At 44.4% G+C, this 12,901-nt stretch overlaps 1 protein-coding gene across 8 annotated transcripts in view; it reads right to left on the reverse strand.

The window, feature by feature from the left end:
- The window catches only part of FARS2 (phenylalanyl-tRNA synthetase 2, mitochondrial), a 509,124-nt gene that overhangs the window by 432,354 nt on the left and 63,869 nt on the right, over positions 1-12,901 (reverse strand). For all 8 annotated transcript variants that reach the window (XM_060308104.1, XM_060308099.2, XM_060308101.2 and 5 more), the window contains exon 3: positions 3,499-4,142. In XM_060308104.1, the coding sequence (XP_060164087.1) occupies positions 3,499-4,119 (621 nt within the window). In that variant the 5' untranslated portion in view covers positions 4,120-4,142. The remainder of the gene's footprint in view (positions 1-3,498; positions 4,143-12,901) is intronic.

The raw sequence follows: 12,901 nt of genomic DNA on the forward strand, positions 1-12,901 counted from the left end.
AGTTCCTACGTAATAAAGTGACTATTCCCCCCACGCCCGAGCAGTTTGAAGTGAGTATTTTCATTGTTGGTGAGTGATAAGTAACTCTTGATACATCCTAATCTTTCTCTTTAACCCATGAATCTATAGTTGTGAATCTTTAGATGGCTGAGGATATGGAGACTTCTTTATCCTTTTCTTAGTGCTTTCTACATCAACTACATTGTAGTCAGGCATGGTTCTATTAATGTTACTGATTCTTTGACATTTGTTTACGACTTCAACTGTCAACTAGTACATGGGCAACATGTTTTTTAAAATTTATTTATTTATTTATTTTTGGCTGCGTTGGGTCTTCGTTGCTGCACGCAGGCTTCCTCTAGTTGCGGCAAGCAGGGGCTACTCTTTGTTGCGGTGCACGGGCTCCTCATTGCGGTGGCTTCTCTTGTTGTGGAGCACGGGCTCCAGGCATGTGGGCTTCAGTAGTTGTGGCACACGGGCTCAGTAGTTGGGGCGCATGGGCTTAGTTGCTCCTCGGCATGTGGGATCTTCCCGGACCAGGGCTCAAACCCGTGTCTCCTGCACTGGCATGTGGATTATTAACCAATGAACCACTAGGGAAGCCCCTTATTTTTTTAAGTTATTCCATGTGACTATATACCTCCAGCTCTTGGGTACAGGATTTATGTATATGTCTGTCTGTCTGTCTGTCCAAACACACAGAAATACACACACACACACAAACACACACACACACACACAGTTACAGCATTTTAAACATAAACATAATCAAGCCTCTTAACCATATTTTTCAGATTTCCTGTATCTTTACTCACTTTGTCTGCTTAATCCATTGGTTTTCGATTGAGGTCATTTAAAATCTTCTACTATGATTATGAATTTGTCAAACTTAACTTTTATTTCTTCGGTTTCGGTTTCCATATTACGGCTATGATGTTGGGCACATTAAAATTCCTAAGTCATAAAGCATCCTGGTCGATGTATTATCCCTCTTTATTCATAGTTAATATTTCTTCCATATATTCTATTCTATCTAATATTAATAACTGCTTTACCAGCTTTCCTTTAGTAAGTATTTGCTTGATATATATTTTCCTGCCCTTTACTCTCAACCTCTGGTATGATTCTACTTCAGGTTTCTCTAATTGAAAAATGTCCAGTCTGATAATGTATGTCTTTAAATTGGTAAATTTAACACATTTATATTTGTGAATACTGATACATCTTACCTTGTCTCGAAACACAGAAGGGTTTTATTCACAATTAATAGTTAAATAAAATATCCATTGTCATAGTTCATCCATTTCTGTGTTTATCCTTGTTCCTTTACCCCATACCTCTCTATGCACTTTCCTCCTTGCTGAAATATACCATGTAGTGATGAAAACAATGATTACCGAGATTATGAAATAACAGGAAAACTTTAAAGGATGACAATACAGTTTTGTAAATTATATATGTAGCATGATTAAAACTATTGAGAAAAATCCTATTCATAGGGTAATAAACTGAAAGAAGGAAATGAATGTTTTTGAGATTTAAGATTAGGTCAGACTTAGTACCAACACTATAGCTGAGGCCAGGAATCCACAAAGCTCCACCCCTCTCTCCCCAACACCGTTCCTGGAACTAAAGCCCCGCTTGGGTCCCAAGCAGCTCCTCTATGAAAAGCAACAGACCACAGTAGAACAGGTGAAGTTCAGGGTTGACTCTGCCACCAGCTGGCTGGGTAATACTGGGCAAGTCGCTAACCTACTGGGGCTTCAGATTCCTCGTGGTTGAAGTGGAAATAATCTGTCTCACAAGTTTTTATTACGAGGAGTAAACGAAACACGGCACGTGGGATTACTTTATCAAACTATATTCTTAGACACATACGTGTACATGTGTGTGTGTGTAATTTTTCTAACTAGAAGCAGAATCTTTCTAACTAGCGCCTGCTCCCCGCTAAACTGGACCAGACCCCGCACAAGTGTGAAATGAGATGAAGTTAATTCCCTACCCGCTCCCTGTTTCCCACCGTCTAAGGGAGCCTGGATTTTTTCCACCACTAACACACCAGTGTGTGTCTCGCAGCTCCTCTCCTCTGCCATTCCCACGGCTTGCAGGCTTACCAACCAGGGAGCACCATCCTTGCTCATTTTTGTAATGAGATAAACTGGGCTGTGCACCTGCCACTGCCGTGACCTGGACACCCTGTCACTGGTGTCACACCTCCGCTGGCTCATTAGCTGTAGGTGATATTCCATCACTTGGTCATATTTCCCAGACTTCAACCTGTCTTTGTCCATTTCCCTTTTGTTTCCTAATAAATCTGTATCCTCGTTAATAGTTATTACTCCTAACACAGAAAATAGTCAGCTTTTCCTAGTAGCAAAAGCGCTCATCCAAGCAGCTCTGGGATCAAGCCTGGGTGGCCTTTTGTGTAAAGCTAATACCTATTTCTGAATTATCACGAATTCCCAGGAAGGCAGCACATCCTGAAGCTAACGGCCCTCTCTCCTAAAACACGACTCATTTAACACAACACACGGCGGTTACTCACCAGCCTGAGGATCCTATACTGTTCCTGCTCATATCCGACAACCCACTAACCTGGTGTTTTGTGGGAAGGAGTTTTGTGACAATTATTCCCCCTGTTTCAGTGAACGTGTTTGGAAGAAGTACTATAGGAGCAATGCCTCATTAATTCCATTTGTTTCTCACATAAAAACGGAGACGGTTTTAAAATATGTTAATGAAAGACAAGTGATACTGCACTTTTTTAGGAAATAGACTCAAGCTTTAAGGAATATTCATAAATTGCCAAAAAAAAAGAAAAAAGCTGCGCACAATGTATTAGGATGTCAGCTAACAGGTGCAAGGAGTTGGGTGCTTTAGAGAATGGCCGGAATATCAGATTTCCTGATCAAAAAGGCTCTATGCATCCAAACACGTATTTCAAGAAGAGCAATAATGAAAATGTCTCAAAAAGAAAACATGTAAAGCACCCACAGGTGTAAAGCAGGGGACGGTAAGGACAGAGTGCGGGACAAGAAGACAGCTTACAGGCTCAGCCGCTAAACCACCAGTCCCCAGGCTACCTAAGAAATTCATTCATGCCTAACACCAGGAACATGTAATTAACCTCCGCTAACTGAGATGTGGGGTAACCAGACCACGGGTCTCAGGGCTGCATCTCGAGTCACCCGGGACTGGCGGTAACTGTGAGCCACTGACTACCCACTCATAAGGAAAACCCAGAGACAGGCACGTTGGGACTGGAAGGAGAAGGACTGACACAAGGAAACAAAGGCCTGCCAATTTCTGCGGCTACTGACACAACACATCAGCCAGAAAACACTGAGCTCCGCCTACACAGAGGACGCCACCCAGGATGGATAACGCACGGGTGCAGAACACGGTCAAGGACCCCGTGGGGCTTGGCTGACATAAACCGCAGGGGCCTCCACGAGACCACACAGGCTGTCCTCCAAGCCCGAGAGGGGCCGCACTCACCTGGTGCCGGGAGAAGAGCCGCACGGCCTCCAGCTGGTGGAACACAGGGTGGTGCTGGGCGTCGATCTGGTCACGCCGGTACACGTCGCCCACCACCAAGAAGGCATCTAGCCCCGCGCGCAGCAGGTCCCACTGGTGCGCGGACGTGTGCGCGCGCAGCATGTGGGTCGCGTTCAGGTAATAGCTGTCGCCCTTCTTCCGGCTGGGGTGGTCGGCCGGGACGAGCAGGCTGTCGAAGTTCTGCCAGGTGGTGACCACCGGGGAGAGGTCGTCGTAGACAGAGAAGAGAGGCGTCCCCGAGCGGCCCACGTACTGCGCGTAGAAGTGCTGCTTCACCCTCTCCTTGATCAGCCACAGCGGGTGATGCGGCCGGTTGTGCAGGTTCCTGCCGACCCTGGACAGGACCTTGCGGGACAGGTTGCTGTAGCCATCCTGGGGGTAGGACTTGCCCAGCAGCTCCACCGTGCCGCCCAGGGCCCCGAGGGCTCCTCGGGTGGCGGGCTCCGGGGCAGCGGGCCTCGCGCCCGAGGCCTGATACTCAGGGCCTCGGCAGACCCCGCTGGCCTTCCTCGCCAGGTGGACGCGCACCTGGGCAGCTCTCCTGAGAGCCCAGCAAACCATCGCAGCAACTCCTTTCACGGGTTCTGGAAAGAGCACACACATAAGCACCAGTCATGGTTCACTCTGCAGAAAGTAAGGGGTAGGGGGGCGGGAGGGCCCTGTCTCCCACCAGCTCCCCACCACCCTACTGATGTCTGCCTCCCCCTCCGCCACTCAGAGCGAACAGCCAGTTAAGGAAATCTGCCCAGAGGCTTATACCCTCTGCTCCACATCAAGAGAATCACGGACGTCACGCTTAGATCCCTAATCTCTAGCTGTCCTCCCGAGTGTAAAGAAAATTTCCCTTATCAGGTCACATCGTGTCCCGGACCCCTCACGCTGAATAAAACTATCAACGTGATGACTTTCTTTCTTTTTTAATTTATTTATTTTTTTGTTTTGTTTTTGGCTGCGTGCGGGCTCTAGTTGCGGTGAGCGGGGGCTACTCTTCGTTGCGGTGCGTGGGCTTCTCACTGCAGTGGGTTCTCTTGTTGTGGAGCACGGGCTCTCGGCACGTGGGCTTCAGTAGTTGTGGTACGTGGGTTCAGTAGTTGTGGCTCGCGGGCTCTAGAGCGCAGGCTCTGTAGTTGTGGCTCGTGGGCTCTAGAGCACAGGCTCAGTAGTTGTGGCTCGCGGGCTTAGTTGCTCCACGCATGTGGGATCTTCCCAGACCAGGGCTCGAACCTGTGTCCCCTGCATTGGCAGGTGGATTCTTCACCACTGCGCCACCAGGGAAGTCCCATGACTTTCTTTTATTTTGACTACTTTTGGGGGTCTCATTCCTTAAAGGAAACCCATGATTACGTCATGTCTCTGAAGGATGGAAGGAGAATGTCTGAAACGCCATCCTGCCCATTTCACCCTCGTTAACCACCAAGCTCTGCTCACTCCTGACAACATGTGACTTCTGATTAGTTCACCATATTACAGGATGACATGAGCAAAGCTTTTCTTTTGGATGTTTCCAATAAAATACACCAATTTAGGTAATCGCTATTTTTATGTGATTTTTTAAAAATAAAAATGAAAAACTTAAGGAAATATTACACAGAGTGATAGACTATACCAGTGGACAGCTGAAATTATTTTTATAGATGCAAATCTTTTCTGTCCTCACATCTGGTCATGTCATTTAAACTTAATACCATTGTAGGATCCCATCAATTACATGTCTCTTTTGTAAAAGAGCAACTTTCTACTGGGCACCCACAGGAAACCAGGAGCAGGCCTAAACTCACTTGGGAAGAGACGCAGAGCAGCCAGGACACAGCGTATTGACCAGATCTTCTTTTTAATGCCCAGAATTTAATAAGAAGAGGACCAGATTTCACAGCTGGAACTCACTCATAGGCTGTTCACATCAAAAATGAGGTGACAAAGATCCAGGTATAGCGGCCCAAACTCTAAGGTACAGGGAGTGTTAAGACAACACTGAAGGATTCTGGATACTTCCCTGCTGGTCCACGAGCAAGTTTAAATTGACTCGGGGATCTCAGGCATGAAGATCTTTAGAGGTCAAATCCCTAGGTTCATAAAAACTTTACCATGAACTTAAATCTGCCAAATACCGCCTTCTAAAACGTGGCATTTCTACCCACTGGGCTACTATAAAGCATACAACCAGGTAGTGATTTGGCTTCCAGGACTCTGCAATCAAACCAAGAAAATGCCTAACTTCATGCTAACAAACTGCATTAGGAGGGAAGGACATTGCTCCACGCGACCATCCAAAGCACAGCGGGTATGTACCCAACAGCACAGCCCACCCAGCCTATGGAACCGAGACCTCCCAGATCCGAGTTAAACCACACGTGACACCTGGGGAGAGCCCCTTGGTCTGAGACGGCCGTCACGTTAGAAGCTCTCAAAGATACCCAGAAACTCTGTGGGTTTATTCATTTATGGCACTATTTTGTCAGAGCTGTTGCGAAAAGTGTTTTTGGCTGCACTTCAGTGGAAATCCATCTCCCCCCTCCACAGTGCTCAGCGGCCTGTCACTGCAGTGGATACAAATTTTAAATATGCCCGTGCCGCCTCCTGCGTCTCAGCACTAAGTCACGCTGGTCGGTTGTCAGCGACCCAGCTCAGCGCCCTTGGCAAGACACGACAAGCATCTCTCCCTTCCAAAGCCGTGTGCTGTCACCAAGCTCAGGATTCTTCCAGGGAAGGTGCTCCTGAGGCCGTATTCATGGGCTGCCGACCCCCCTTTTTTCTGTTTCTGCTCCACACATGCCCATGCCCACCTGCACCCCCAGGCTCTGCTCCCACCGAGGTGCCCCATCCACACGTCCTTTCTTGGTCCTCCTGACCCCACCCCTAGCTTGCTAAGGAAAGTTTACTTTTCTTGTCCTTGTTTTCAGACTTTTTAATCTATCTGCTCAGCCCTCATCTGTCATTTCTCCCCACCCAAAACAATTTGTTTTTTTTTATTATCATCTCTTACAGAGAGAGAATAATGACTATGCTAGATTTCCCACTGCCATCTGAAAAGTAAATGCCTTTCTTCTTTCCTCTGTCAAGTTTCTCTGTGAGAAAGTCCATCTGGAAAATACAGGAGACCCAGAAAGATAACGCCGACCATCGTCCTGCCTCTATGGAAAGTGGTTTTCCATTTCATCCTTCCAACAACACTGTGAGGCAAGTATTACTCTTATTATTTTACAAAGAATCTAGGCCTCAATTAGATCTTGTAACTTGCAAAAACTCATACATCTACCTGTGAACCAAGTTCAGAACTCTGAGCAACTCAATTATTTCTCAGTCAAAACAGACCCAAGACTGTTACATTCAAATTACTTCTCTGTAATTACCTATCTTAACTTCTACCTTAACTGAGCAACTTAGATTATACCTCAATGCATTTTAAATACATGCATGAATAAATCAAAGAAAACACATTCGCTTAGATGGTGGAAATGAAATACCATCCAACTCAGGACCTGCGGGCCCAAACTGCCCGTGCCCTGTTTTTGAAAACAACGTTTGGAAGAACCCAGTGATGCCCATTTGTTTACATATTGTCTGTGGAGGCTTTTCCACTACAAAGTCAGAGCTGAATAGTTGACTGTACCGCCCTCAAGGCCTAAAATACTTATTACCTTGTCCTTTACAGAAGAAGTTTGCTGAGCCCTGTTTTAGCTTAACTCACTGAAGCGTCCTTCCACATTACTAAGAATACCTTCTGGTCACAAACACATGTGGATTAGAGAGCCGCTGAAAGTAACAAACGCACAAATGTGACCATTAAATGTGTTCACTGTGGCACAGAAGCGATAGCGAGACGGACCGTGAAAAGAGTCAGTACAACATCACGGGCAGAGGCCACACTGAGCAGAGACACCCATGGGCTGTAAGCCTAGGCCGGCCCCTTGGGCGCTCTGTGTGTTATCCTTGGACACAGCATTTGACGTTCTTCGGCCCTCAAGCTTCTCATGTATAGATACAGAAAATAATACCTACCTCATAGTAAAAGGATTACACCGCATCCTGTTCATAATGCACTCAACTCACTGTCTAGTACGTAAGACACAAGGTAAGTTGAATCAAAGGTTTAAAATGGCCCATAGACTTCTAGAGACCAGGTAACAGAGAAAGCAATACCACTGAGACAGAGAACATGGGATGAATTTTATTTGTTTGTCCAAATGATTTCCACATGTGTGTCTTTGGTTCGAGAGGGAAACAACTTTGGACGTGTTGAAGTTAAGTACGGGTGACAGAGCCATCTTACAATTTCTAGGACCCAGTCTGAGGTTTGCAAATAAGGTAAGAGCTCAGTACTGGCAATGGAGACCTTGGGATTTGTTTGTATAGAGGTAAGAGTTAATGTCGTAAGCATGTATAAGAACCCATTGGAAAGTGAGAGTAACAGCAGAAATGGGCAAAAGACAGAGCTCTTGGCAATTATCCTCTTTAAGAAGGATATATAAAGAGTAAAAGAACCAAAGGGTTCTCACAGAACCTAGGACAGGAAGTTTCTAGAAGGAAACCAAGGTTATTTCTGAACCAAGGGCCGCTGTACATACAATTCTTAATATGCTGTATTATTACCAACTGTCTGTCTTCCTGCTAGACTATGTGGTTCTTGAGAGTAGAAGACACACAACCCCTCTCTTTCCCAAATGACCGCGCACTCAGAGGCTAGCAGTACACCTGACACCAGGCAGAAGAGGAAGGGAGAAGAGAAAGTGGGAGAACAGAAAAGGATGGAAAGGAAATTGGCCAACAGGATCAAATGTAGCAAAGATGTTAGGCAGGGGGCAAAGTAAAGAACTATTTGACAAGACGACCATCAACAGGGCAATTTCAATGGCTGGGTGAAGACAGAAGTCAGATTAAAATGGGTTTACATGAATGGAACATATAAAAATGAATGAGAAAATGGATTAAAAATACTTTAAAACTTCTGAGACCAAAAGAAAGGAAGTTAAGGGAACTTTCAATAGATGACCCCGATCTCCCAAGGAAAGCTTTAGACTTATAAAGAAAAATATTCTGTACGATCTCAACATTCACCAAGTAAATGTTATTTTGTCTGTTAGAATGAATGAATTTTGCAGCGGTTTAAACAGTCCTTCCTTCAATCTCCCTCAGTCTTGTGTGTAAAGGAGAAACTAATTAGTGGTAATTTCTCTAAAGCACAGTTAGCTTACCGAAAGGGCCATGGTACCCAAATGTGACCCACATGTGGTTATGGCCATGCAAAAGAGATCAGGTGCGTCCCATTAATCTGCAGAGACAGGGCTGAAACAGCATCTACCCAGAAAAATGAAGCTGGGCCCAGTCAACACACAGCTTATATACTGTACTGGACTAAATAACGGCAGGGAAACAGCCAATTTCCATTAACTTTTGCTCAAAAAGAGCGGGCAAAGAGTGTTTTTGTTCCTGCTGAATGCAAAGAAAATGTCTCTAAAAAGGCCGTTCCCTGTGTCACTGGTGCAGCCTTTCTGGGCAGCCATCTAGCACTAGCAAGAGACTCAAACCTGTTCATACCCTTTGGCACGGTAATTACCCTTCAAGGAATTATCACAAGAAATAATGCAAATTAAGACAGAAGTGAAACACAAAGAAGTTTCATTACAGTGTGATTTATAATACAGAAAAATTACAAACAACATAAACTTTCCCCAGAGAGGGGGATATTAAGTAAATTATAGTAGAACCATACAGTAAAACATTGTGCAGTCATAAAGTGTAATGGTTGCAAAGAGCTTTAATGACATAACTACATACTGACAAAGTGATAAATAGAATATAAAAATGTATGAGATGATCTTAACTATATAAATATATATATATATATATATATAAATACACACTTACTATATTTAGAAACCGTGGAAGAACTATGTAAGATTCAATGGCTATAATCCCTGGTCCTTATTTTCTACTTTTATAGTTCTAAATTTTCTAAATGGACATCTATTACATTTTTTATTAAACCTGTTATTTTGAAATAGTTGAATTATTATAAGAAAAAGTTATTTAAAAATATGGCGAGTTGAGTTCTAGCCATTTTAAGAGGTTGTGTTAAACCCACTTATAATTGTATCAAGAATAATGCCAATACATGGACATGTATACACTACCAAATGTAAAATAGATAGCTAGTGGGAAGCAGCTGCATAGCACAGGGAGATCAGCTCAGTGCTTTGTGACCATCTAGAGGGGTGGGATAGGGAGGGTGGGAAGGAGACGCAAGAGGGAGGAGATATGGGGATATATGTATATGTATAGCTGGTTCACTTTGTTATACAGCAGAAACTAACACACCATTGTAAAGCAATTATACTCCAATAAAGGTGTTAAAAAACAATAACAAAAAAACAAACAAACAAAAGAATAATGCCAATATAAACGTAACGCTGCTGTAGTTTAATTAACTGCATTCAGTGACCAGGTAAGAGATTACTTTTAACAACACAGGTGTCCACTTCGGAAGGAAATGCACAACGTGAGAGCTGTGAGTTTCAGTTTTATCTGAGGACTTACTGAGGACTGTGGTCCAGGAGACATTCTCTCAAGTGACTCTGAGAAGCTGCTTCTAAGAAGCAGAGGGAGAAGCCAATATATACGCAATTTTGGTGAAGGGGTACGTGCAGTCAAGCATACATCTCGTTACAAGGTTACCACTAGTCACAAAGAATACTATTTCAGTTAATGAACTTTAAGTGCTTTTCTAAGTAAGGGAAGATGCAAGAATACAGTTCATAAAAAATTTCACCTGGGGGCTTCCCTGGTGACACAGTGGTTGAGAATCTGCCTGCTAATGCAGGGGACACGGGTTCGAGCCCTGGTCTGGGAAGATCCCACATGCCGCGGAGCAACTAGGCCCGTGAGCCACAACTACTGAGCCTGCACGTCTGGAGCCTGTGCTCCACAACAAGAGAGGCCCGCGCACCGCGATGAAGAGCGGCCCCCGCTTGTCACAACTAGAGAAAGCCCTCGCACTGAAACCAAGACCCAACACAGCCAAAAATAAATAAATAAATACTATGACTTGCTGAGGTTCAGATGATGGTTAGCATTAAAAAAAAATTTCTCCTGAAATATTTCTAACTATCTAAGGGCCGAGAGGCCCAAAATATTGCCTGTTTTCCCGGCACACAGAGTGCTTCATTCTGACCTTCACCCTGAATTCCTTCCAGGGTGTACTGTATTGTAATTTTTTTTTGGCTGCACGGCATGTGGAATTTTCCCTGACCAGAGATCGAACCCATGCCCCCTGCACTGGGAGCGTGGAGCCTTAACCACTGGACAGGTCAGCAACTGCAGTGGCTAACGACATGGTACTTGTAGAACAGGACGGCGGGCAACATTCTGCGTTCTCCACAGACGAAATGCTTGGCATATAAAAAACTTCTCTGCCTTTTTCCAAATTCCTTTCCCTAGCTGTAATCAACTGGCAGAGGCACAGTGCCAATCAGTCAATGCTTTTCTCCCCCAAGACGTTCAGATTTTCTAGGAAATTGATAATACTGGCTCTTATGCCAAACAGATGTTTCTCAATGATACCCGTTAATGAAATCTTTAATACACGTTAAAGCTAAAACGTTACGCTGTCTTTTAGTAAGGAAAAATCTTTCTTATTTCTAAGGAAAATAGTCACTAAAGTTTAGTTCAGTCTAAGCTACTACCTATGCTACACGCGCAGCTCATTGTATGGGGCTGCAAGAGGACCTCAGAAAAGTACAACAGCATGGCTATCACCATGGTGGTCGTCAGCCGCAACCTGGGCATCTGATGATGGGCCTGGAACATCATTCTCAAATGACGCCCCCCCACCCCGCACATGGCCTTTAGAAAGGCTCGTTTGTCTCCTGACACTTTAATATGGGTTTCTACCCTCATTAACATAAACTCAGGGGTAGTAGAAAAGGGCTTGTTCTATGAATAACAACAGACACATTTTTCAGGAACTGAGAACAAAACTGACATCATAACAGAAGAATGCCCCTATGCGTTACAGATTACAGTCAGAAGGGTTTTAGGAGCTCCGTCCTAGGAACAATGGAAGAAGACCACAGATATATTCCTTACTGTAAATCCCACTGTCACACCTACATTCATGACGTCACCCTCATCCTCATCACTACTCTCCTCACGCTTGTCTGAATTTAATACCATTCCAGCATTTCCGCCTTCATTCAAGGAATGCACAAAGAGGTGCAACATTACCAAATTCAGCTTCTATTCAACTTATTTACTACACTGGCGGATCAACTTCCAGCAAAGAGAAATGTGGCTAATCTCTTCGTTAGTGACACGAAATCCTTCAACGTCTCCTCTGCGGGTTCACAGTCAAACCTCACTGTGGTCCAAGGTCAGCGCCAAGCACTTCCTAGTGTTGATTTATCAGCCTCATTTCCAGCATTAGCAGCTGCAGAAATAGCATTTCAAGGCTGAGTTCTTTCAGGTCTTGGAACTTCAGGAATCCGTTAACTACAGCAAGCAGTTTTATTTTACTGTGTGATGACTGTATACTTGTTCTTCAGGGACATAAAATTCCTTGGTCACCAGGCTCCGTTACAGATGTCACGCTGTTGAGTAGGCAAATGTCAAAAATACTACTTTTCACAAGAAGTTGAAAAGTAAGGCTGTAAGCAACCTTAGGCAGGAAAGCGCTCTCTACGGGGAAGAGGCCCTTTTGACCTGTCCCTAACCTTAAATCAGGCACCCCCATGCTCTACTCACCGCAGGCCCTAGCACACCTTTCAAATCTTTTGACCACACAATACCTTGCCTAACCTGTTGGTTCTTTCCGTAGATCAGAGGACTAGAAATGAAGAATAATTAATTAACAGATGACGAGATCTCTCCCCTAGCTTCCGTTTCAGTAATCTCACGAACAAACTTATGTGAACGAAATAGCATCTAAAGAAAAATCACCAGTCAACAAGCCTGCACACAAGCCTGCAGACAGTGGGGGATGGTGATGACTGTGACCCACCATCTCAATGATGAACTGAGATTACTTCCCTTTAAAAACTTTCATGGCCGAGCAGAGTATTTATTCAGATATGGCTTTGGGTGAACACAACCACCTTTCCTGCCCCTCTTGGCTTCCTTCCCAGGACACACACCATGTTTCACTTCTCAGGCACCTACCTGTTAAGGAGTGACCCTAGGATTTTGGGTCCTTCCATAAATAGCATTTTCTTTAATTCTGCTGTATCAATATGGGTACGTTAACAGGCTTTCTGGAATTTTAATTACATGACAAAACAGTAATTGGGTTCAATTAAAGAGTTTTCACCTCTCCTAACTCATAGGTGACATTAATCAGAAGGGAAATGTAATT

This window comes from Globicephala melas, chromosome 11, assembly GCF_963455315.2.
Source record: "Globicephala melas chromosome 11, mGloMel1.2, whole genome shotgun sequence".
Classification (NCBI taxonomy): Eukaryota; Metazoa; Chordata; class Mammalia; order Artiodactyla; family Delphinidae; genus Globicephala; species Globicephala melas.